General features: G+C 34.7%; 1 protein-coding gene across 1 annotated transcript in view; it reads right to left on the reverse strand.

Annotated features, from left to right (window-relative positions):
* Nucleotides 1-2447: 2447 nt before the first annotated feature.
* LOC129248118 (serine protease easter-like) overlaps nucleotides 2448-26666 on the reverse strand; it is a 62183-nt gene continuing 37964 nt past the window's right edge. Inside the window, exons 6-12 of the mRNA XM_054887556.1 lie at nucleotides 21516-21682; nucleotides 21375-21432; nucleotides 17751-17917; nucleotides 17609-17666; nucleotides 11769-11917; nucleotides 8139-8289; nucleotides 2448-3200 (exon numbers count right to left, since the gene is read on the reverse strand). Coding sequence (XP_054743531.1) covers nucleotides 2473-3200; nucleotides 8139-8289; nucleotides 11769-11917; nucleotides 17609-17666; nucleotides 17751-17917; nucleotides 21375-21432; nucleotides 21516-21682 — 1478 coding nt within the window. The 3' untranslated portion in view covers nucleotides 2448-2472. The remainder of the gene's footprint in view (nucleotides 3201-8138; nucleotides 8290-11768; nucleotides 11918-17608; nucleotides 17667-17750; nucleotides 17918-21374; nucleotides 21433-21515; nucleotides 21683-26666) is intronic.

A 26666-nucleotide genomic window follows, 5' to 3' on the forward strand; every position in this document is an offset into this window, starting at 1 on the left:
TGCATTCAAACAACTATAGTTCTTATAAGCAGCAATAGTTAACTGTTATACGAAGAACTGTGGCTGTTGGCTTACACTTGTTCGTCGTTTATAGTCGTCAGTTAAGCATTTCGTTTCATTTGAGTGTTTGCATATTTCATTTCCATTTAACATGCAGCTATTTCATAGCTAAAGCGATAGCCACGGTTATTGCGCAAAAAACGACTATGCATTGAAAATGCCATAGTTGAAGTTCAGTCAGCAATTCGAACCCTGATTATAAGTTTTCCAACTGTGGAAATACAAGCATGTAATAAGTTAGAAATAAGAGCCGTTAAGAAAGGCAATCAAGTTAAGAAAATAGAATATAAAACCATAATAAAATGTAATAAAAAAATTTTCGGAATTCAGAATAGTTGTAAGAATTATAATAGCTTATCAATGTGTTCATTAGATGATATGATAGATATAAGCAACTCAACGTGTATTGCCAATTTGTTAGAAAGTCGTGTACCAAACTGTACCGAGATCAATAATCAACATATTCCAATAATAGAAGAAATGTCGGCAGGACTATTATTCTTAAATCAATTTGATGGTCCAGTACAAATAAACAATGAAACAACTAATCTTAAAGGAACTTTTTTAATACGACACCATAATGTAACAATAAAAATCGAGAAGAGAACCTTTGGCTCCAAAGAAGTCCCAACAGATAACCCACTACCAGCAGTGCTACAACTTGAACCAACATCAAATAGAACCGAAAAAATTCTTTCATTAGAAATGATGGAAGAAATGAATATAAAAAACATTAAATACATTGACTTGCTAGAAAGCAAAGAGCATACAAAATTCGCAATAAATTTTAGTATTTTCAACAATAAAAATTATACTATTCAAGTACATCAAACGAGGACGTTTGAATTCAAGGAGAGGGGTTGTTAACACGAAACAAATTCAAAATGCACAAAAATAAATATCGTTTCCCACGCTTTTTGCTGACACAACGTCGGCAAGCACAAATTCCTTAGAATCAAATTGCATTCGCGTCCGTAGGTAATGCACTCGCGCTTGCCCTTGAAACGGTAGCAGAGGTAACGACTTCGCGCTAATAAAGCTTTAGCTTTAGTTTTAGTTTTAAAAAAATAAAATTGTCTCTTCGTTTTAGACAGTCAAATAATAAAGAGGCATAGCTTCCTAAAAAAAATTTATTTTATTTTATTTTATTTTTTTTATTTTTATTTATTTTATTTCAAAAACTTTCGGAGTTTTAACTTACATACATAGTTTTTACAAGTATGGATGTGCGTTGAGCAATTGTTTTACAACTTTTATTTTTTTATAATAATACATTTTGTATTGAATTTATTTCTTTCAGCAAGTAAACTGAATAAAAGTTGTTGTTCAATTAGTTACTTAATTATTTTTGCAAATTTAATTGTAATTTGTTGTAAAAAAGTTATAATTTTGAATAATTTATTATAAGAATAAACTGTGATTAAATTATTATTTATAAATCTTAAATTTAAAATTTAAAATTTAAAATTTGGTAACATTAAATTTTTGGCTTTTAAAAAGTCACATTGAGCAGGGGGAATTAGGACAAAATTGTTCCCTTTGACGACTGGCTTGTCCAACCTGTCATTTCAGACATGTTGTTATGATATGTGGAAGATTTAACATTTATGTTTTAATTTTTTGAAATCATAGCTACGCTCGATAATTATTTCAATCGAATAGTAAAGCCATTGATTTTGTAGTCATCGTGAAATATGTAATTCTGTTAACTTATTGTTGTATAGTTTTGTCAATTATAGCATAACTTACAATCGCTGCAATAGCGGATCGATGTTATTTATTTAAATGATGAAAGCACGAATATTCGACAATAGATATATCACTGAACATATGTATATTTAATATCGAAAGAATCATTACCTTTATCACTGCAATTATCGTTGCTATAAATCCTTGACACCACATTCACTTTTCCCTGCACTTCATACTTAACGAAAACGTTTAAATGTATAGATTATTATTTTAGATGAATCAGTGTGAAGTTGTTTAGTATCGAAATATCAAAAAAATGGGCACTGATTTCTTATTGGGTGATATTGAATTAGTCTCTTATTATTGTATAGCAGGGAGGAGAGAGACAGATGTCGAACGTTGCCGAACGCGAAGGCCGATTGTGCCCCTTTGTCGCTCTTTCCGCGCTCTCACTTGCACTTCAAGCCTTAAATGGAACGCTTCAGAGCAAGATAACGCCGCATGAGTCATGTTTTTTGGTGCGTGCAGCCGGCTCCATCGAGTTATAAGACGTTGTCACGTCAAAAATCTGTTATTTTTGCTTAAAAAAATTAACAACTAAAATTAACTAAGTTTACACTTTTTAAAAATTGTAAATTTGCTTTTCATGCTTATGATTCTTACCTCTGAGTTCTACTGAAGAGAAAAAAATAATATAGTTTATATACTTTTATAACTTTTTTATTTTCTAATTGTGTTTTGTATCCAATTTAAAAAATACCCCACACGAGTATAAACACCAGGAAATCCTTCCTGACCGCAAAGCTTTGGTCCAAAAGAAACTACACCAACCAGAAAGTATGATTCCAATGCATTATACCTTTGTGGAAACATAAGAGGTCCACCGGAATCACCACGACAAGTATCCTCACCTTTCTCGCCAACAGCGCACATTTGAGTGTCTCCCAATTCAATATTTGCATAAGTGTGGTATTTATATTTACATATATTCAGATTTTGCCCCTTTACCAATGCTTTCAGTTTTATTTTACTACTATTACTTGTTTCAGTAGCTCCCCATCCAGCAATGTCCATAGTCGCATTTTCAAAGTTGTTTAACTGTAAATTTCTATCGACAGGTAAGCAAATCGGCTTAACAAAATCGTTGAAATTAACTTTTTCTCGAAGGCGTAGTAATGCTATATCATTTTCTTGAGTTCTTACATTGTATAGCGGAGAGCATATTTGTTCCACAACATCTATATCTATGTGCGGGTCTGCACACAACGAATTTCCTTGCCTATCAGTTTGACAATCTCTTTCTGTCTCTTGATTCCATTCACCCAATCGAACTCCAGTCACATGCCAACTTGAAGGAAGCATCCGCTCGCTAATACAATGTGCTGCCGTGAGAACGTAACGTTCGTTTATGAGACTACCACCACAATGAAGGCCCGTCTTTCCGTTACCTACAATGAAAGAAATGTTGTTTCAAAAGTAAATGTATTTTAAATACATATAGAAGAATTTGTTGCATTTTTATCCAAATAAAACGTCTCACAATAATACCTCTAGCGACTTTTGTCTCGCCTTATTCTGTCTTGTCATCGCGTTTCAAGGGGTTAGGGGTAGTAGAATTTTCACAAAATTGGGTTTTTTTTGCATTTTCCTAAAGTATAATATCCTAAAAATATTGTGTGAAAGTTTGAAGTGAATCCGACAAATACTTTTCGAGTTATTCAACAATTAACAAAGGGCGCTCGGGCGCTAGTTAAGGAATGAATTCATTCACAATTAATATGATAAATAAAAATAGTTATGTAAATTCTAAGTATAATCAGGGCCGTGGAGAGAGTATTCGGGCCCCGGGGGAAACTTGTGATGCGGGCCCCTTCAAATTATGTCTAATTCATATAATTCGAATTACTCTCGAGTCCGGGCCCCTCTGAAAACTCCGGGCCCGGGGGAAAAAGTAATAAAGGATAAAACCTTATGTAAAAAAAAGGCTGTAAGGAAAAGAAGTGAAAATACAGTGAACAAAGAATTAAAAATTTAGTGATAGAAAAATTATTCGTGTTTCTTCCATTAAAAAAATAAACACAGTGATCTAATTCTCATAGAAAGGAGCAGATGAGAAAATATTTGGACAAACGTAATAAACTTAATACACGAAGAAATTTGGACACCATTGACGTTACGGAACAAATCGACGTAAACACCATGATTCAGCAGAAATAAAAATATAACCAACCACCATCACAATAACCAAAACCAGAACCTATGGATACAACGTCTGGAAACACAACATTCAGGCAACCAACTCAGCATCAAAACAACTACTACGACGTGAATAGAAACAATAAAAATTGGAAAAGACCACGAGCTAACAGTGGCCAGTTCACCAATCAATACCAACAACCAAAACTCATGCTAAACAACAACTTAACATCCGAGGAAGACAACTTTAGCACAATTGTAGAGACAGACTCAAAAACAGAAATGGACAAAAGAGTAGAAGAAATTCTTATCAACAATTTTCCGAACTGTAAACGACTCATGATAGATAACGAAAGTTGTCTGAATACACCAATGTTAAAACAAGTGTGAATAAAATACAATATCAACAAAATACGGACACCAATATATAGATCAAAGGCAAACGGCCAGGTAGAACGAACGCACAATTCCATATCAGAATTGGCAAGAATATTAAAAATAAAGAATTCAACATCGGCAACCGAGGAGCTATTTGTAGCTGTAAAGTAATTGAACAACACAACCCATACCGTCACAGAAAAAAAAACCAAAGGATATACATTTTAACCTGATAACATACAGCAAGGAAGACATAGTAAAAAAAATTAAAAGACGCATCGGAGAAAACATTACAACTTCTAAACCAGGGAACTAGACACCGAACTTTCAAACAAGGAGACCAGATATTGGTGTTAAGAACTAACATCAGAAGTAAAAGCGACAGTCGTTACAAAAAGTACGTAGTGTAGGAATATCGTGAGGACACGATTTTGACTGAGGAGGGAAAAGTTATTCACAAAGACAATGTAAACAATTACACAGTTACAGGAGATGACAATGAATTACCTGATATTACTAGGCATAGTCATCATAATCGCAATTCAGGCAGAAGAAGACACCACATTTTTATTCTACGTAACTAATTGACAAAAAATTACCAAATCAAACGAACAAATATTTAATAAGAACTAAAAATCCTATCATTGCTATTTAGAAATTTCCTAGCATTAATAATCATTGTGAACTATTTAAAATCACTCCACTTAGAACTAAGCATGTAACAATTTTTCACCGATAAGGAAATTGCCCTTTGCAACAATATTTACACTAGAGTGAATAACTGTAAAAATTATTTAGGCAAGAACAGGGAACAAACATTAATTCGGTATAAATCGGGACGATTAAAGTATAGTTCAGAAAGTTCAACCAACGAACATATAAAATATAGAGTTGCTCTCAAAATTGAGGAAATACCTGACTTTTGAAGACTAAAATGTGGAAAAATTAAAATCTATTATTAAGGGGTAACACCACTGTACACGCGTAAAATAAACACGATTTTTAAAGAATTTTTTTGTATAGAAGGAAAGGGGAAACAATCACTCTGATTTGGGAAGTTATTACTTATATACTAAAATACAAAACTACAAAGTTTGATCGAAAAATTTTACAAAATGCCGGCATTGGAGACATTTTTGTAATGTGGTTTCTCTTGAAGGAGCTCCGCGGCACGCAGCACAGAGGGTGCAAATTTTAATCCGGAACAAAGAAACATTTTTTTTCTTAATCTAGATAAGAATAGCTAGAGAAACACGTAGGGGATTTAAAAAATATTTATTTTTGTGGAATTAGCAAGCAATTGAAGGAAAAAACTCTATTTTGGACTAAAAAAACGGCACTTAAATAATTATAACAATCGTTTAAATTAATCTATCGAAAATCCCCTACGCTCTTCTCTTAAGAAGGTTATTATACAGACGTAGTGAAAAACCTGATTAAAAATATTTAAAATTGTTTAAGTTATACTGCGTGCCAATTTCAGAAAACGTGTTTGAAGAAAAACGGGTTTAAAGTTTGGAAATTTGGAGAAGTCGTTAGGTAGCACTCACTAACGCTTGGTTAAAAGCTTAAAATATTTATCAAATAGACTTCGGTAACGTATAAAACTTTTTGTTCTGTATTTTAAAAGGTTCAAAGAATCAATTTTTTGAAATTTCTACAGTGGTGTTACCCCTTAAACGATTTACGATGTGACAGGAGGTTCTCCGAGTCAACAGTTTAGAAGAAAAATTTAATATTTTATTAAATTGCGCTACTTTTATTAATTGTGTATTCAATTTTGTGATTTTGTTTTCAAGACTTAAGGTAAGTTTTACCCATTATATTCTTTAATACTTAAACATTAAATATATAAATTGCCGCATCATACTTTCTGCAGTGATTCTGAGAAAAAACAGATAATTATATATTATACCAACTTTTTTCTATTTAAAATTGGCAATATTTACATCCGCGTTGAAAAATATGCAAACTATTTATTTCAAATAATAGGTTGGTTTAGATAAAATTTCATATAAAACCAACATGAAAACATGTAAAAATGTAATATATTAAAAATTTCGATATTTTTTCTCCTTCGGATTTTTATGCCCGCAACTGCACTTTTAAATTTTATTATATAATTATTTTTCCACCGAAACTACCATACATTTTTTTCTGATTGATCGTGCTTTGGAAATTATATAATTGGATTTTTTTTAATAATAATCGTTCCTAGCATATTCGGATGTGAGGAAAAAAAGTCTACTAGAACATAGTGCTGAGAGTCGGTCAGGTCGGTAAAGGTCAGATGTTGGCCACACCGCTGAAATCTTTACACCATGGATTTTTAAAAAGATCGATAAATTTAGTTTTGGCCACGCGTTTGTATTTGGTCATAGGTTAGGTTAGATTAGGTTGAAGCGGTTGTCCACTGTAAGACACACTCAGACTCATGTCCCAGTGTGATGTCGCGTGGGAAACTAGCCCTTATTCCTTCTAAAGCCAATGTGTACTTTTCAAAAATTTTGTAAGATCCTTGATTTCGACAGCGTCGAGATCTTCTAATTCATTAAAGGATTGTCCACCCAAAATGGCGAGTCTACGTCTAGATAGAGCAGGACAGTGACACAGAAAGTGCGGTGCCCCGTAATAACTGAAATCAGTGTGTTAAGATTGTGCTTATCTCTTCTTAGTAGAAGTTCCGTGCGTTTAGCATTGAGAGTCGGCGATTTTGCAAGTGGCTTCATTACGCCATCTTTCATTCGCTACTCTTACAATTTCCTCGCGGACACGTAGTTTACATGTTTGCAAGGGTATACCTATATCAATGTCTCAGCCAATTTGGACATAAGATTGCTATGAATTAGAAAAAAGAAAAACAATCCGCCATAATTTGTTTCATTTTTGTTTTCGTTTGCAACCCGAAGTGTATACTCAATTTTGTAATTAAGTGTACTATATATTTTCTTTGCTTAGAAACCAAGTTGCAAGAAGACTGTATGTGGTACATGCGAGTAAATTTAAAATTATATATGTATATGATTGGCGCTTACAGCCTTTATTGTGTTTTGGCTGAGCTCCTGTTCCTATTTGTGCCGTTTGTACAGATATTTGCACACAAATTTAGAGACCTACAGTTGGATGCCGATTTCGAACGGCTTTCCAAAAAGCTTTTTCCAAAATACTTCCGGAGGCTTGCCTGCTGAGTAGCGGCCACTATTAGAAAAATCTTTTTCTATAATTTAGTGTTTCATGCCCGGGATTTAGAACCCGTGCACTTCCGAGTGATAGACATGCACTAAACGATTTGGTGTACCAAGTGAACCTATAAATCAAGCACAGTATTACAACTGCTGACGTTTGACTACTGCGAAATACCGTTAGATGGAATAATATTTTGATGCATATTTATGTTCGCGCAAAGTACAGTCTTCACTTGAGTTATTAGAAAACCTTGGATTACTAGACCGAATACGGTTGCTTCAATAACCATTTTCTAAAATAAAAATTATTGTCTATAATCAAGTGACCCGGACTGTATATTGAAATTTCCCAATCAATACAATCAGAGTTTTTATAGCAGCCTAACTTTGTTTTGAGAAAATAAAGGGATAACTTGCCAGTTTTGTCAATATTTAAAGAGGTAGCAGCTAATGCACCTTGCATTAAAATAATATGCAATTTAAAAAACTTTTTAATTTTTTACTTTTGTTTTGCAGACTTCTAATTTGAATATGTATGTATGCCTTGTTTCGCTTATTATTATTTTTATATGAAATCTAACAGTACCTACTTTCATTTCTATTTATGGCAATGAATACTGATCTTACCTTTGGAGTATATGATCAATGCAGTCCAAGGAAATTCATCAATATCAGTCACGTGTCCACCAAAAATACGTTTTATTAACGGAACGTGCCCACAATTCGGAGGTAAAGGCAGCTTTCCTCTGTCACTCTTTTGTGGATCAGGGCAGCATATCTATGAGTTAAAACATAAAAGTGTATTTATCTATAAGAATAATACCGGGAATATATACATACATAGGCCATATTGTAGACCTAATGTAAAATGTAATTATTTTATATTAAAAGCACGAAACTATAAGTACTATAGTAAAGGGTGCCGATAAGACCGTTGATTTATAAACTTTCTATAGATGGGAATATCCAGCAAAATAACAAACCTGGTCAAAAATATCTACGCGAATACCAGATCAGCGGTTTGGACAGGAAAGGAAATATCCGATTATTTTGAAATTGGCACTGTGTAAAAAAATGTGTGTTGTCTTCACTTTATACCTAAAGGATTTGCACGACTATTTGGAAGGTGGACTATTGGTTGAGGGCATGAATATACGTTTTCTTCTTTATGCGGATGATATTGTTCTCCTGGCAGATAACCTTAAGGTCATGCAATCGATCTGAGTGGAATATGGAAGTTAGCACAAATAAATCGGAGATGATGGTCTTTAGAAGAGGTGAACGACTCTCCCAGGCAGAAAAATGGGGGTACCAAAGAGCAGAATTAAAGTGGTGGCAGAATATAAATATCTTGGTGTCATTCTCACACCCAAAATGACGTTCGACAAGCACTTAGAAGCCAGAAATAGTTCAGCAAAAGCTAGTATTAATTGCACAGGGAGCGAAGCCATTCATCTCACTAAAATCAAAATGGAAACTGTCCGAAGCTGTGTGCAGATCTACACAAACTTACGCCGCTCAAGTGGTAGGTTATTTGAGGAATAGATATATTTCAACGTTACTTCATTAAAACAATTCTCAAACTCCCCAAGGACACCCCTGAATATAAAATAAATTACGTACATACATATGCACATATATCTTCGAAATTAACCGATAGCAGATCCCCCACGTACATATACCAAGACAAAAGTGGAAGAAGAGACGAACTTTTGGTCTAATTTATTGAATATCAAAATCTTTACGTTCCATTTGGAATATAAAAACCAATGATAACAATAATCAAGTACCTACATAAATAAATAAGGACGGCTATGACTGTTTAGTCAAAATAGCGGGCAAATTACCTAGCGTACATTCAGATATGCGTCCGTAGGTATGTATATCATATTTGCGCTCATATATTATATTATATAGCGGATTTAAATGGGGTTTTGATATCAGTATTCAAAAATGGCGGCCGGAGTTGGTGTGTATTTCTGCTCTGAAAAAACTTCTCATAAAAAAACTATCTACCGTTTGGAGGCACACCCCAAATAGATTCCGTTCAGGCAAATGTGGGGCCTTTTTTACTCTCTTCAAAAGGTGAGGACGTGAGTTATTGAGTTGCTTTTTGCTTATGTCTCTGCACAAATTCGCCAAAATTGTTTACAATTGATTGTTACAAAAAAATTAAATTAAACCGTTCTTTTTTAATATATTTTTGTATTATTATTATTATTAGGTGTGGTTGTATAGCATGTTTGGCGGCTTTATCTACCTCTCTACAGAAGCTGTAAGTTACATTAGAGTATATTCCAGGTTAGTAAGAGGATAACTCAATATACTCGTACAATGCACTGTTAGAACTCCTGAGATGATTTTAAACTTCTTCTTATTCAATACCATATTGTCTTTAAATTGGTTTAGGTTAAAGCTACCTATCATTGATTGGGATTGCGATAAACCCGTTAGATTGCCCCAGTGTGATCTTATTTGTCTTTGTGTTGTACTTCCTGAATTAGAGAGAAGAAATTAATCTTTCCTAGACCACACCTAGCTCTGGGCTTATAAATGGAGTGGAAAACCACTTAGAATTTATAGAATTTGAAACTCATGAATTATGAACTGTTTTACATTACTTAAGTGGTTGTTGTACTGTACTCGTAAAACAAAAAAAAAAATGTTGTATTTTTGTTTTTTTTTTTTGTTATAATCATTTTATGAATTCATAGTTAGGTATTTATTTATCATATTTATGAAACTTTTACTTAGTATTACTTATTTACTTATAATTACTTGTGGTCTGAGCCTATATCTTGTTTTCTCGTCTACGAACGGTAAATGGTTTTCTATGAGAAAGTTTTTAATGATGGAATCGCACTCGAGCATTTGCCATTGGGTACCAAAACCCTTTCATTATTTAATGTCTGTAAGTCAAGTAATGTTGTATGAAATATTAAAATTTATATTATATCAAAATAACGATAAAATCAAGTTTTAAATAGGATAAAAGAGAATACTTAGTCCTGCCATAAGTTCTGTTACAAGTTAAGTCCGTTAAAGACATGAAATTATTATACTTTTTTTAACGAAGTTAGTTTTATTTAATCATGAGAATATTAAATTTTTTTTTTAATTCATTCGAAATGGTCACTATTTGCTTTTGCACAAGCCTTCAAACGATTAGGCCATTCAGCTATTGCAGCACGCACGGTTTCCCTGGATATTGACTTTGCTGCTCGAACCAAAGATTATTTGAGACTCTCGAAATTTCTGTAAGGTCCTCCACGGGCCATGTTCTCCAAGTCTGCCCACCAACTGTAGTCCTATGGATTCAGATCTGGACTTCCAGACGGCCAATCTTCGACGGCTTTGAAGCCAGGAATTTTTTTTTGTTTTGCCACTACTGGGGAATTTTGCCCTTATGGGCTGGAGCGGAATCTTGCTGGAAGATCCAACGCACTCCATTGAAGAGAGTACTGCTAAACTGCTTCGCCACGCCTTTTAAGACATCCTCCTGGCACACTTTTGCCCTGGTCTTAACCTCTGAAGAGATGTTACGGCACTCCCCACCAAACCATTATGGAGGCTGGATGGTGTCCACGCTGAATCCTTGGAACAACATTTTTTGCGCCTTCGGAAGTTCTAGCATAGATTTTGTCGTTTGCTTATTAAAAATTTCTTCATTAGGGAAAATTTTCTCATCTGTGAAAAGAATATTTTCATGGCCGTTGACCGCGTGCCACCGAACAGACTGCTTGAATCTGTCGAGTCTAATTTTTTTCAAGCGTTGTCAAAAGATGACCTGTGGAGCGATAGAAGGCTTTCATGTGGAGATCATCTCTAATTAGTCTTGACATCGATCTGGTCGATATATTAATTTCCCTGAATTGAAAGATTTGTTGCAGAATTTTTGGCATAAGTATATCTGTCAAGCCACTTATTATACTTGTATACTACTTAGGCGGCCGCTGTAGCCGAATGTTTCGTACGTGACTACCATTCGGAATTCAGAGAGAGAATGTCGGTTCGAATCTCGGTGAAAGATCGAAATTAAGAAAAAGTTTTTTCTATTTCTGTCATGAAAAAGCTCCTCATAAAAAATATCTGCCGTTCGGAGTCGGCTTGAAACTGTAGGTCCCAAAAAGGATTTACGCGCCAATTACATACATATACATATATATAGGTATATATATACTTATACTACTACATATTTTAGTTTTTATTAAATTCAACGTTTTAATTTAATTTAGCTAAACGGAAATGTTGTCTTACCTGAGTAGAGTCTTTTCCGCACATACTTCTTGTTAAAAAGTTGTTTTCACTTTTCGATCGGTCATTTCTGGCTAACGGTAATAAAGTGTTGCATTTACTTATAGATATACACTTCCCTTTTATTCCATTTGGTGTTTCACATGGCTCATCTGTGCGAAATAAATAAAAATACATCTTACTCTCAGCTTGGTTTATAAATTAAAAAAAAAATTCCTTTCCAATTTCTTTCAGAGTGCGGTTCGTATAACCGTCCGTCTGAGCAGTTTATACGTAAAATGATATGTAGGGGGTATAGGGTATGTCTATTTTCATTATTAACGTGGGAAATCCCGGGCCGGACAGTTTTCTTCTCTCATTCATTTCTAGTCGGAGAAGATGCTGAAGTATTGTTCATCGTCCAGTTCGGTAAAATTTATTTTTTTCTGAAGTCAACAGAGATTGAAACTGTAATTGTTGCACAACTGTATGAATACGCACATATAAGTATGTATGTACATATGTATGTACAGTGCACAGCATAAATCTTGATACCCTACCATTTCTAAAATTTTAACTTTAAGAAATTTCACACATTATTTAGATTCAATCACAAAAAAAACAGAACCAACTTTGTCTGCTGCATCAACAACGGCAAGCAAAAATGTAAATGTAAGTCAGAAATTCGTACAGCAAAAGGGTTTATATGCTCGCACTTTGAAGTAGCCAATGCGCGAAATAACGGCTGTTTTGATTTGCGATGCTTCGGAATAATATTTGTTGGCAAACTATTTTCAGCATATCTGATGAAGTTCATATATTCGCATCTGTGCTTACGTTTTTACGTGTCTAATCATCTCTCGAAAGACTTGAGACTTAGAGAAGAGAAAAATTGTTGCATGCATGCATAAAGATGGAAAATCATACTCAGAAATCGAGAAAATCATCCTCCTGGTGATGAGCAACAGTGCAAAAGGTAACACAAAGATTCAAAAAGGAGAAAAGGATTGAAAATGAGTGGGGATCAGACCGCCCTAGGAAGTTAACTGAGAGAGATGAACGTCTTATCAAGAGAACAATAGAAAAAAATCCTTTCAAAAACGCTCCGAATATAGTTGCTGTACTGCAAACATCTCTAAACACCATTCTTTCATCGAATACAGTGCGAGCCAACCAAGAGAAATGGATATACCTGTAAGACATGTATTGCTAAAAGAAAACCTTTTGTCAGTGATACTAATAGAAAAAAAAGAATCGAATTTGCTAGAGCTTATCAGCTTAAAGAATTTGACTTCTGGGACAAAGTAAATTTCTGCGACGAGTCGAAATATAATATTTTCAGATATTATGGGCGACTCAAAGTGTAGAGGAAACAAAATGAAGAATTAAATCCAAAAAATTCCATTAAAACAGTCAAGCATGGAGGTGAAGGCGTCATGGTTTGGGGTTGCATGTCCACATCAGGTGTTGGCAATCTTGTTTTTATTGATGAAATAATGACAAAAGAAGTAAAGGGGTTTTCAATAAAAGGTGTTATTTTGATATTCAAAGAAAATGCTATTTTTTAATATAAATGATTGGGTGTTTCTTTATAAAGAAGAAGGCATGCCGTTAATAGTGGGAAATAACATCAAATAAATTACCACCACGACCACGCTTACAGGATAATATTCTTTTCATGAAATTTTCCATAACCGAATTGCAAAGTGGTTGCCCTATGTCCTCGATAGACTCACGAATTCCATCTTTGAGGTCTTGAATCGATCCTGGGCTGTTGGTGTGGACTTTCTCTTTCACGTGGTCCCAAAGAAAAAAGTCACAAGGTGTTAAATCACAAGTATCTCACCTCTTCGAGAGATAACACGGTCCGGAAACTTTTCCCGTAAAAGATCAATGGTTTCGTTGCTTGTGGGGCACGTAGCGCCGTCTTGTTGAAAATAAACGTTATCCAGATCAATACTATCCAATTCAGGCCATAAAAAATCGTTAATTATCTCTCCTGTTTAACACCTAACACCTGTTATTGGAAACCCCTTTATATTTAAAAATCCTTCTTACAAAGTGCTGAAAAAATTGGATTGTCTTGTGGATTTTATTTCCAGCAGGACAACACTCCGCGCACATAGTGAAGATGTCGCTAATACATAAAGTACCTCAATTGTTATCAACGCCTCCACAGAATCCAGTTATGAACCCTATAAAGCATTTATGAGATCATTTGCAAAAACCATTAAGGAAACACCACATAACTCACAAAAATCAACTTAAAAGCTTGCTCCAAGTCGAATGGCAAAATAAAAATTCGGATTATACAAAAAACTTGATTCGCTCAATGCCTGACCGACTAAAATACCGACTGACTGAATTACGAGGATGCCCTACTAGATATTAAATGTAATTTTTCTTTTACGTTATTGCAGAGTATCAACACTTTTGCTGTGTGAATTTTTAGATTTTCTATGGTTTTTTCCTTCTTATTTGAGAATGAGATAGTTTATATTTTATATTTTCTTATATTTCACACGGGAACAATTGGATTTATTTAATTTTTAATAAAATATTGAAATACTCAAAAATCTTCGTGATAAACCATCTTTGAAGTGGTTGAGTATCAATACTTCTACTTCACAGAATTTTTTATTAGGACCTTTCTCAATGCAGAAACACACTCGGAGTTTTGTCATTGTCTGCCGAAGGGCGACCGCTGTTAGAAAAAGCTCCTTTTGTTTGGTGTTTCATGTCCGGAGATTCGAACTTGTGCACTTCCGAGTGGTAGTCACTCACCAACCCATTTGGCGGCCGCTGCTAAACCCATAGAAAATGATATTAATCAAAATCGTCACATTTTTTTTTTCGTGGAAAAACATGTGGAAAATTACCAAATAAAATTGTTGGGTTAAGAACGGTGAATTCACCTTTATGGATAATACGAGTAATCATCCAATACCTGTAGGTATATATTATTGTAGGTGAAGTAAAAAAAAATAAATTTGTACCAGCTTATTATTTTTTCGAATGTGGAGTGTTGCTTATTTTTGAATATTTTTGTTATATGACTTTTTATAACTGTGTGTAGGAGGTTTAGAGACATAGTTAGGGGGCGGTTTTGTGCTTTTTTGCTGCTAAATCTGCTAGTTCGTTGCCCTTGATTTTGGCGTGTCCTTTCGATATTATTTTTGAATTTTGATAAGCAGTTTCTTATGAAGTCTATATAATAATTATTATTGTTTACATTTTTTAACTTGTAAACTTGTTTGGTTTGCGTTTTTTTGAACCGTCTGTGAAAATTAGTTTGAATTGTTTTTTAAGTAATAAGAGATTTTGAAATATTTTTAATGCGTATTGTCTTTTTTTCACTGGTGGAGTGATGTATCTATGGCATTGAAATGTAGTTGCCATCCAGGAAATCGGGTTTTAATCTTAGGTTTATTATTAATGGGAATATCTAATTCCAGGGATTTTTCTATTATGCGATTGAGTGTTGATTGAATCGTAAATATGTTTTTGTTTAGAAATTATTATTTTGTGTGTTAGTTTGGAAAGTTTGACTGCTCATTAATGATTAGGTTTTTGCATAGTTTTTGTTGTGGTAAACTCCCTCATTTGTATTAACGGTATGCCTGTGTCAAACGTCATGTTGCTAATCGGAGTAGTACGGTATGTGCCTAAGGGGGTTCGTATAGCAGAGTTTAGTAATGAGTTGAGTTTGTTGATATTTGTTTTAGGTGAGTAGCCAAAAAGGTATAATCCGTAATAAATTTTTGATATGATTCAAGATTTGGTAGCGGCAATGATTGAACTAGTGTTAACGAGAAGTTTTGGGCTTGCAAGGCATTTTATTATGTTCAAACGTTTATTTGGTGAGTTGACAAGTTTTGAGATATGGGCTTCCCATTTATATCTTTTATTAAATTCGATGCCTAATATTTTTAAGTTTTCGGTGATATTTTTTGTAAAATTGTTGCATGTGATATTTGGATGACAGTGTTTTTTCCTGCATATGTGCATGGGCTTGCATTTTTCTGATGCATTTGCTTTTGCATTTCCTTTGAAAGAATGACAAAAAACAAGATTGCGTCTTTCGAATGCGTTGAATTCGTAGGGAGAATTTTTGTGATGATTCTACAGTGCTTCTTATTTAATTCCATACTCTCTTTAAATCGGTTTAGGCTAAAGCTACCTATAATTGATTTTGATTGCGATAAACCCTTTAGATTGTCCCAGTATCGTCCTCTACTTCCTCTATAACAGAGGAGAAGTTACCCTTTCCAAGATCACAAAATGGCTCTGGGCCAATAAATGGAGGGCCCCTCCTTTCTATTTTGTATAAAAACAGCATGCTCCGTAAGAGCACTGGACTTACTGTTAATCTACACTTATTGAAAAGTACGAAGTAGATATGTAAGACACAGTTTTCCATATAAAATAATTCAAAATCAACTACGCATTCCAAAAAATGTTGGCCAACTTCATAAATTTTTACTCATATCGGTTAATTATTTACATTCTGTCAAAAAAATATCAGGATTTGTCCATTTGAAAACACGCGTCAAGGAAATGGTGCTGGAAAACCATCATTTAAGTTCCAGGGAGGTAGCTCGTGACCTTAACGTGTCTCACGAATCAACTCGCAACATTTTACATCATCAATTGGGTATGAGACGCCAAGATGCGTGGCTGCTCGACACGTTCCAAGAGAGTTGAATTCCTTTAAAAAAATTCATCGAAAGAAGGTGGCTGAAGACATGCTTGACCAATTGAATTCGGACCACAGGTTTATCCAGCGCATCATAACAGGTATTGACTGGGAATTCGTTGAATAGTTCCACGGTAAATAAGTAATGTTATTGGGAAGTTATACGACGTTTGAGGGAGAATGTGCGTAGGAAGCGGCCCAATTTGTGGAAAGAAAACCGTCTCACAAGATTCATGTTGTAAACATTTTTTTTTTACCAAAACTCGACAAATTTCATCGACTGTGACTTTTTCCTTTTACCAAAACTTAAATTGCCACTCCGTGGACGCCGCTTTGAGTCGATAGAGGCCATTAAAGAGAATTCGCTGAAGGAGCTGAAGAAGATATCTTCAAACGCGTTTAAGAGGTGTTTTGGTGACTGGACTAATAGTTGGCATATGTGTATTGCTTCGAATGGAGCGTCTTTTGATGATTAAACAATTATTTGGCGTTTTATTGACAGAACTTTTTTGACAGAATGTATATATTAGAATAAACAGTCTTAGCAAACGAAATTTTGTGAAATTAAGTTTCAGATAGTGAATAAAATACTTAATAAATACTTAGAACTTATTCGTGAGAAGCTCTCGTATAATTTTCTTTGAATTGAACACAATTAATTTTACAAAACATCAGCCAATCAAAAAATAATAAAAAAGTAATATTATTATTTTTTTGCCATAATACCCTGAGACCACCGTGGTCTTTTGGGCTTGGCTGTAAGACTAAAATTATATTACGAAAATCGGCGCCCTGTGAAAAGTGTTCACCGCGCCCTCAGGCCAACTCAGCGAAGAGGCCCATTTTGGGCTTAATGGCTAGGTCAATAAGCAAAATTGCCCTATTTGGGCTTAAATTGCCACCTTTGGACTTTTATTTGTGGAATTTATGTAAAGTCTAAATGATTTGTGAATAATCCAGCTCTGATTGAGGCATTGGAAGCCAAGATTCTAAAGTTATTCATTTGAAAGTGATTATCTTTAAAAACTAAATGCCATGAATGGTTCTACACAAAAATAATAAAGATTGCCCAATCAATATCAATTTTTGTTGTTTTATTTCAATTTGAAATCACCCTTTAAAGTAGAAGTCAATGCATATGCGAATATATGTAAATATATGTAGTTACCTGCTGTTTTGACACTAGGTGGATTTTGAGGTATATTAGTAGGCTTAGGGCAGCACACCTATTCAAATAATAATAAAATAGAACATTACTCTAAAACTAGTACTATTTTTTTTATTTTATAATTGTCTTTGAATGGACATACCAGTGGATTTTTGCCAATCGTCCCGCATTTACTGCTTTGTAAAAATATTAATTCATCATTCTTCAAATTAGGTTTTAAAGTCAAGGTATATAGAACAGTGCAAGATTGTATTACCACGCAATCACCAGGTGTTCTGTTTGGTGTCTGACAGGCTCCATAAGTTGTTTCTGTTTAAATATAAAATAAACCAATTAAGTACATATGTATGTGGTTAAGTATTTTTGAAGTAGTAGACAGACTCTGCCGTGATATAAATATAGAGATGTAAAGTTATAAATTGAAATAAAAGATACAACCCCATATTCCTCTGACTAAATATAGTAAACTTGTCAAAAAAAAGTTCACTCTTAGGGAGATAGTAACACTAAAAAGTATATGATCATTTCCTGCTAAAAAATTATAACTTCTGGCAACTACAATAAAAATGAAATTCTTTTTAAAGCGCGGGAATTGGTAAAGGGGTACGAGAACCACCGCTATCACATTCAAATAATAATAATAATATGTAAAATAATAATAAAAAAAACGATCTCTTGATTCATTTGTTTCACTCGATGTATCCACACGGTTGGCCGCGATTTCAGTCAGAAACTTTTTGCAATTTGAATGCTTATATACATGTATGTGTGTATATGTTCACACTGAGCTTATAAACATTTAAATATACAGATATAACTACAAGGTGAAGTCCAAAATAAACAAGTCTGAGATACAACTTAAACGACAGGAGATTTGTTTTGATAACTTCGAGTTTGTTTATTCAAAATAGTCCCCTCTGGCCTCGATACACTGTTTTGCGGTACACGCCTTTTGGATGGCCTCTACGGACGCAAAACGTTTTCCTTTCATGGCCATTTTCAATTTTCCGAATAGATAGAAGTCATACCTATTGATGACTAGGGTCTGGAAATATATGCCAAAACGTGGACCCGCCGTGTCTTTGAACCGAATTAAACCAAACTTACACACATTGTTAAGGAGGTATTGAAGATGGTTTCCGTATAGTTTGGATACCTATTGGTAGATAGGGTCTCGAGATATAGGTCAAAACGTGGACCCGGGTAACCTTCGGTTGTGTATGTACAATATGGGTATCAAATGGAAGCTGTTGGTGAATGCTTTAGTTCAGAGTATTTCCATCCGCTCCGTGACTGGGGTCTCGAGATATAGGTCAAAACGTGGACCCGGGTAACCTTTGGTTGTGTATGTACAATATGGGTATCAAATGAAAGCTGTTGATAAGTGCTTTAATACCGGGTAATTTTCATACCTATTGATGACTAGGGTCTCGAAATATATGCCAAAACGTGGACCCGCCGTGTCTTTGCACCGAATTAAACCAAACTTACGCACATTGTTAAGTAAGTATTGAAAATGGGTTTCGCAAAGTTTGGTTGTAATTCGGAGCACTGGCAACGGGTACAGCGTTCTTTTGAACCAGCCATAATGTCGCTTACTTTTTTAACGCTTGGGGCGGAACTGAACTGTCAAATTGACAGTGTGAGTTACAATGTGTCAATATTTCTTTCTGATTTGGATGCCATAAGGAAAAAACGTAAGTGCAACATGTAAAAATTGTTTGTGAATTTTTTTGGAGTGGATTTTGGAACAGTGAATAATTTCTTACGAAATTTGAGAATTTAATGTGAAATCCGAGTGAAATTATGTGTTCGTGGAAAAAAAAATTTTTTTTTTTTTTTTTTTGAAAAATATAAATGGATAATGGTTAAAAAAGCTCCAATGCTTAATAAAACATATAAATTGAAACGAAAAATTCATGGATGATCAGGAAAAAAGACGATTGTTTCTTAGTTATTCATATGCGTTGATTTGAAATTTAAAAACAATCTTCTTTTTTCCTGATTTTCAATTTATATTTTATATTTACTCAAAAACAAATAGAAAAACAAAAAATATTGTTTATGCCAAAGCGCTTGAATAAAGAATAAAGAAATAAATAATATGAAAACCATATATTTTCTGTTCTAAACCATATCTATTCTATTTTAGTGTGCCCAGCGAAGGGGGCCGGGTTTGCTATTTTGTATAAAAACAGCATGCTCCGTAAGAGCACTGGACTTACTGTTAATCTACACTTATTGAAAAGTACGAAGTAGATATGTAAGACACAGTTTTCCATATAAAATAATTCAAAATCATCTACGCATTTCAAAAAATGTTGGCCAACTTCATAAATTTTTACTCATATCGGTTAATTATTTACATTCTGTCAAAAAAATATCAGGAATTGTCTATTTGAAAACACGCGTCAAAGAAATGGTGCTGGAAAACCATCATTTAAGTTCCAGGGAGGTAGCTCGTGACCTTAGCGTGTCTCACGAATCAATTCGTAACATTTTACATCATCAATTGGGTATGAGACGCCAAGACGCGTGGCTGCTCGACACGTTCCAAGAGAGTTGAATTCCTTTAAAAAAATTCATCGAAAGAAGGTGGCTGAAGACATGCTTGAGCAATTGAATTTGGACCACAGGTTTATCCAGCGCATCATAACAGGTACTGACTGGGAATTCGTTGAATAGTTCCACAAGTAATGTTATTGGGAAATTATACGACGTTTGAGAGAGAATGTGCGTAGGAAGCGGCCCAATTTGTGGAAAGAAAACCCATGGATCTTGCACCATGATAATGCACTGTCTCACAAGATTCATATTGTAAACATTTTTTTTTTTACCAAAACTCGACAAATTTCATCGAACAGACGGATTTAGCCCCCTGTGACTTTTTCCTTTTACCAAAACTTAAATTGCCACTCCGTGGACGCCGCTTTGAGTCGATAGAGACCATTAAAGAGAATTCGCTGAAGGAGCTGAAGAAGATATCTTCAAACGCGTTTAAGAGGTGTTTTGGTGACTGGACTAATAGTTGGCATATGTGTATTGCTTCGAATGGAGCGTCTTTTGATGATTAAACAATTATTTGGCGTTTTATTGACAGAACTTTTTTGACAGAATGTATATATTAGAATAAACAGTCTTAGCAAACGAAATTTTGTGAAATTAAGTTTCAGATAGTGAATAAAATACTTAATAAATACTTAGAACTTATTCGTGAGAAGCTCTCGTATAATTTTCTTTGAATTGAACACAATTAATTTTACAAAACATCAGCCAATCAGAAAATAATAAAAAAGTAATATTATTATTTTTTTGCCATAATACCCTGAGACCACCGTGGTCTTTTGGGCTTGGCTGTAAGACTAAAATTATATTACGAAAATCGGCGCTCTGTGAAAAGTGTTCATCGCGCCCTCAGGCCAACTCAGCGAAGAGGCCCATTTTGGGCTTAATGGCTAGGTCAATAAGCAAAATTGCCCTATTTGGGCTTAAATTGCCACCTTTGGACTTTTATTTGTGGAATTTATGTAAAGTCTAAATGATTTGTGAATAATCCAGCTCTGATTGAGGCATTGGAAGCCAAGATTCTAAAGTTATTCATTTGAAAGTGATTATCTTTAAAAACTAAATGCCATGAATGGTTCTACACAAAAATAATAAAGATTGCCCAATCAATATGAATTTTTGTTGTTTTATTTCAATTTGAAATCACCCTTTAAAGTAGAAGTCAATGCATATGCGAATATATGTAAATATATGTAGTTACCTGATGTTTTGACACTAGGTGGATTTTGAGGTATATTAGTAGGCTTAGGGCAGCACACCTATTCAAATAATAATAAAATAGAACATTACTCTAAAACTAGTACTATTTTTTTATTTTATAATTGTCTTTGAATGGACATACCAGTGGATTTTTGCCAATCGTCCCGCATTTACTGCTTTGTAAAAATATTAATTCATCATTCTTCAAATTAGGTTTTAAAGCCAAGGTATATAGAACAGTGCAAGATTGTATTACCACGCAATCACCAGGTGTTCTGTTTGGTGTCTGACAGGCTCCATAATTTGTTTCTGTTTAAATATAAAATAAACCAATTAAGTACATATGTATGTGGTTAAGTATTTTTGAAGTAGTAGACAGACTCTGCCGTGATATAAATATAGAGATGTAAAGTTATAAATTGAAATAAAAGATACAACCCCATATTCCTCTGACTAAATATAGTAAACTTGTCAAAAAAAAGTTCACTCTTAGGGAGATAGTAACACTAAAAAGTATATGATCATTTCCTGCTAAAAAATTATAACTTCTGGCAACTACAATAAAAATGAAATTCTTTTTAAAGCGCGGGAATTGTTAAAGGGGTACGAGAACCACCGCTATCACATTAAAAAAATAATAATAATATGTAAAATAATAATAAAAAAAACGATCTCTTGATTCATTTGTTTCTTCGATGTATCCACACCGTTGGCCGCGATTTCAGTCAGAAACTTTTTGCAATTTGAATGCTTATATACATGTATGTGTGTATATGTTCACACTGAGCTTATAAACATTTAAATATACAGATATAACTACAAGGTGAAGTCCAAAATAAACAAGTCTGAGATACAACAGAAACGACAGGAGATTTGTTTTGATAACTTCGAGTTTGTTTATTCAAAATAGTCCCCTCTGGCCTCGATACACTGTTTTGCGGTACACGCCTTTTGGATGGCCTCTACGGACGCAAAACGTTTTCCTTTCATGGCCATTTTCAATTTTCCGAATAGATAGAAGTCATAGGGAGCCATATCAGGCGAATACGGTGAGTGATTGATGGTTAAAATGCGATTTCTAGCCAGAAAATCAGTCACAAGAGTGGATCGATGCGATGGTGCATTATCATGCAATAAGCGCCAGCTTCCTCCTCCGCGGTATTCATGGCGAATTCGACGAATGCCAAAATAGAAAATTCCATTGACGGTTTGGCCCGTTGGCACGAACTCCTTGTGGACAACTCCCTTGGAATCGTAAACACAAATGAGCATCGACTTGATTTTTGACTTCTCCAAACACGATTTTTTGGGAGGTGGCTCATCTGGAGCCTTCCATTCGGCACTTTGACGATTAATTTCAGATTCGTGTTGGAAACACCATGTTCCATCACCAGTTCAAATGTTGTAAAGGAAGTTCGCGTCTTTTCTCGCCTCATTAATGAAGTCTTTTGAGTGATGAATTCTTAACAATTTTTGGTGATCAGTTAACTTTTGCGGAATGAAACGTGCACAGACCTTTCGTAAGTCCAAATGATCTGTTAAAACGCGATAAATTGATGTTTTAGAGATATTGAACTACGATTCCATGAATTTCCATGATGATTTCGGTTCAGTTTTAATAAATTTACGAACAATTTCGAGGGAAATTTCGGTGATTACGTCCTGAAGTCTTTAACTCCGACGCCTTGCTCGAACTCGTGGAAGCTGAGCAAAATTTGACAGTCGATATGATAGCTCAGAGGTTAAATTCATCGCATGGAACAGTTCACAGGCACCTGGTTCAGTTGGGAAAGGTCTCAAAGCTGGGAAAATGGGTTCTCCATAGACTTTCCGTCGCCAACTTTGAGCAGAGAGTGAATGTGTGTTCTCAGCTGCTGCAACGGCTTAAAAATGAAAGTTTTTTGAACCGTATCGTTACTGCTGATGAAAAATGGGTCCTTTACAATAATCCTGTTCGCAAACGCTAATGGTTAGATAAAGATGAGACACCAGAACCGACCCCGACCCCTAGAGATGGCATTCACCCCAAGAAGATTCTCCTGTCTATTTGGTGGGATATGGCCGGTATTGTTTATTATGAACTTCTGGAACCAAACTAGACGACAACTGCTGACTATTATTCCCATCACCTATTAACCTTAATGAGGCACTTAAAAAAATCCAACGGGCTTTGGTGAATTGACGCAAAGTTTTGTTTCGACGACAACGAAAGACCTCATACCGCAAGGCTAACATTAGGCAAGCTGAACGAGCTCGTATGGGAGCTAATGCCGCATCCACCATACTCTCCGAATATTGCACCTTGTGTTTATCACCTTTTCCGTGGACTTCAATCCCATATGAGTAACAAGAACTACTCCTCAAAAGAAGCTATAAAAAGGGATATCGAAGCGTATTTTGGCTCCAAAGACAAATAATTTTTTGAGCAGGGAATTAAAAATTTGCCTAAACGTTGGGAAGACATTGTAAATAATGAAGAAAAATATATTATTGATTAATAAAAACTTTAAACATCTTTTTTATTAATTTTCTTCATCTGACAGCGATGATGAAGTGGAAGAAATTATTGTGTTTATTCTTTTAATTTAATACGAGGTAGATCAAATGAAAATTGTTTCAAAATGAATTTTCCTGCCAACAATTTAATCAGCTGTTCGTCAAACTTGCAAATTGTTACTGGTTTTGCGTTCATGTACTTTTTTGGATATTTTTCTCTCTCTTGAGAAAATACATCAGATAAGCGTGGCCACCTAAGAGCAATTCGAGGAACTTTGAACAATAACGATTTCCACAACAGTACACCACGCAAAAAGCCTATCATTTCTGAAAAAAACTGCAAACTTTTCTTGGAATTTGCAAGCACATAAAAAAAGAGGATGGATATTTGTGTTTACTAATGAATAAAAGTTTTATATTATATATTTGGCACCGATGGAAAGTTGGAAACAATCAGGTTTCTTGTAGTGTTGTACTCAAAGAGCGCATGATAGAAGTTAGGAACAGTATAACGTCTGCAGAACTGACAAAGTCAAGAAATTATTGATGCTAACGGCGGATCAACTAAATACTAAACAGCAACAATATATAGGATTAAGTAAAGTTTTCACGCTAAATTAAATTGTTTTTGAACTGTATGTGACTTTTGTAAGCGCTGTTTCCCAACAGTTCTTCTATCACTAAGCAGTTGAAGAGTAGTACCTTTCCTGTCTAGCTCATCGGGGTTCCAATTTCCCCTAATTTCTCTATTCGCCGGAACCCAAATAAGGCTGACCTTGAATACGATACCAATTTAGGGCTTTAGCGTTTTTAGATATGTACGTAGCCACTCCATTTATAGCTAGAACTTCTGCCTGATAGACGTATCTGCAGTGGTCTGGTGGTCGAACAGTTAGTTCAAGTCCTAATTGCTTCGCGTTCCTCTTTTCCACTTTTCCTCTTGATATTTGCCGCTCTTATCTTGACGGTATGTCGTTATTGAAGAGTTTGTCGAAGGTGAGTCTATGAATAGAGGAGTCCATTTCTTGTTTCTGACCATTCAGATGAGAGAATTGAGATGATGAGAATTGAGGCGTGGCCAAACTGCTGGTCTTTCCATAGCGCCATACTTTTAAGGGGGGACCCTCATTTAGACGGTCGAAAAATTCATCATTTTTGGGACTTTTTTTCTCAGGTAAAATAACTTCAAACGTTTTGTAATTCATAAAGTACTTTAATAAATGTCTTGACTGTCTACAAAAATTTTCGGAGAAGAAAAAAAACATTTTAAGTATGGAAATATACACCTCGTCCATGGCACCTCATTCTATCTGTGTACATTCTAGCGCTCTGAATTTTTTTCTGAAATAAAAAAACCAAATTTTTTTTAAAACTTTAGGATAATACCTTCGATGTGACATTTTGATAAAAAAAAAAATGTCGAAATTGATATTTTTTACCCAGTTTTATGTTAAAAGTGATTTTTCATGCATAAAAATTGACTTTAAAATTACAAAAAAATATGAAAATCTTTTTTTTTAATAAAACACTTAAAGTCACATTGAAAACAATTTAATTATCTTTAAAATGAGCTATTGTAAAGCCTGATTGGTTCAATACAGCGTTCTCAATTGTGTACACAAAATCGAAAAATGATGTCTCGAGAAAAACGCGTTTAAAGTTTTGGATACAGGCGATCAGGCCACCCGTCGCGTCCTGTTAAAAATTTTGTCACTCCTTCAAAAATACAGATATCGACTTGAAATTTTGAAAGTATATTCTTAAATAGTTGTAGAATAGATTAAAATTATTTCCAAAAAATCGATTTTTTTGACCCGATAAATGAGGGTCCCCCCTTAAGTCTAAGCGCTAAGGACACGGCCACGTGTTTCCCTACAAGATTTAGTGCAGGCAGGTGGATTAACACTTCCAGCGAATTGTTTGGGTAATCCTTAAAGCGTCAGATATGCATAAAAAGGATATTCTTTGGACTTTACTCATGATTTTAGCGTAATTCGTCTTTTGAGTAGAAGTGTAATCAATTAAAAGGGCCAAACATTTAGTTTTGAAAATTTTTTTATTTCAATCCAAAGTAAAATATGTTTTCGCATATAAATACAAATTTTTAGCCATTCTTAGTTCACTCGAGCTTTGCCGAATCCTGTTGAAACGTCCATGGTCTGCCACCGAAATGTTTGTCTGTCCACGACTTCAAAGCATTCTCCACAATACTTTCTCGATAATATTTCGCATTTACCTTGACACCAGGTTCGATGAAAACGATTGGAGAGCGCCCATCTGCGGTTACAGCGGGTGCTGCCTCCTGGTGGCCAATCGATGACTGATATTATCGTGAGAACGGTCGGTCAAATAAACTCTATCTCTTTGGGAGTTTACGAAAAATTTTCTCGTCGGTAAACTTAATGTTGGGAAATTGACCGCTTTCGGCCAAGCGAAGCAACTCCTTCGTTCTCTCAAGTCTGACTTGTTGCTGGTTTGGTGTGAGATCATGTGGCGCCTTTTGGATCTTGTAAGGCTTGACTGTGAGATCATTTTTCACTATGTGGCGGCCACTACTATTTTATATATATATATTTTATATTATATATTTTCAGTTCTTTCGCCATTTTATTGGTACTTCGTCGGGGATTTCGCTCAATTCGCTTCTTCACTTTTTGAATCATTTCACGGGACGTTGCAGTTTTTTGATGACCATCTCCGTGATGTTTCGCGGAGCTACCAGTATCATTGTAACGAGTAATGAAGCGATAAACAAAAACTTTATTTACTTTAAGGTGCTCGAGTTCACGAACAATCG

Source organism: Anastrepha obliqua, chromosome 5 (assembly GCF_027943255.1).
Source record: "Anastrepha obliqua isolate idAnaObli1 chromosome 5, idAnaObli1_1.0, whole genome shotgun sequence".
Classification (NCBI taxonomy): Eukaryota; Metazoa; Arthropoda; class Insecta; order Diptera; family Tephritidae; genus Anastrepha; species Anastrepha obliqua.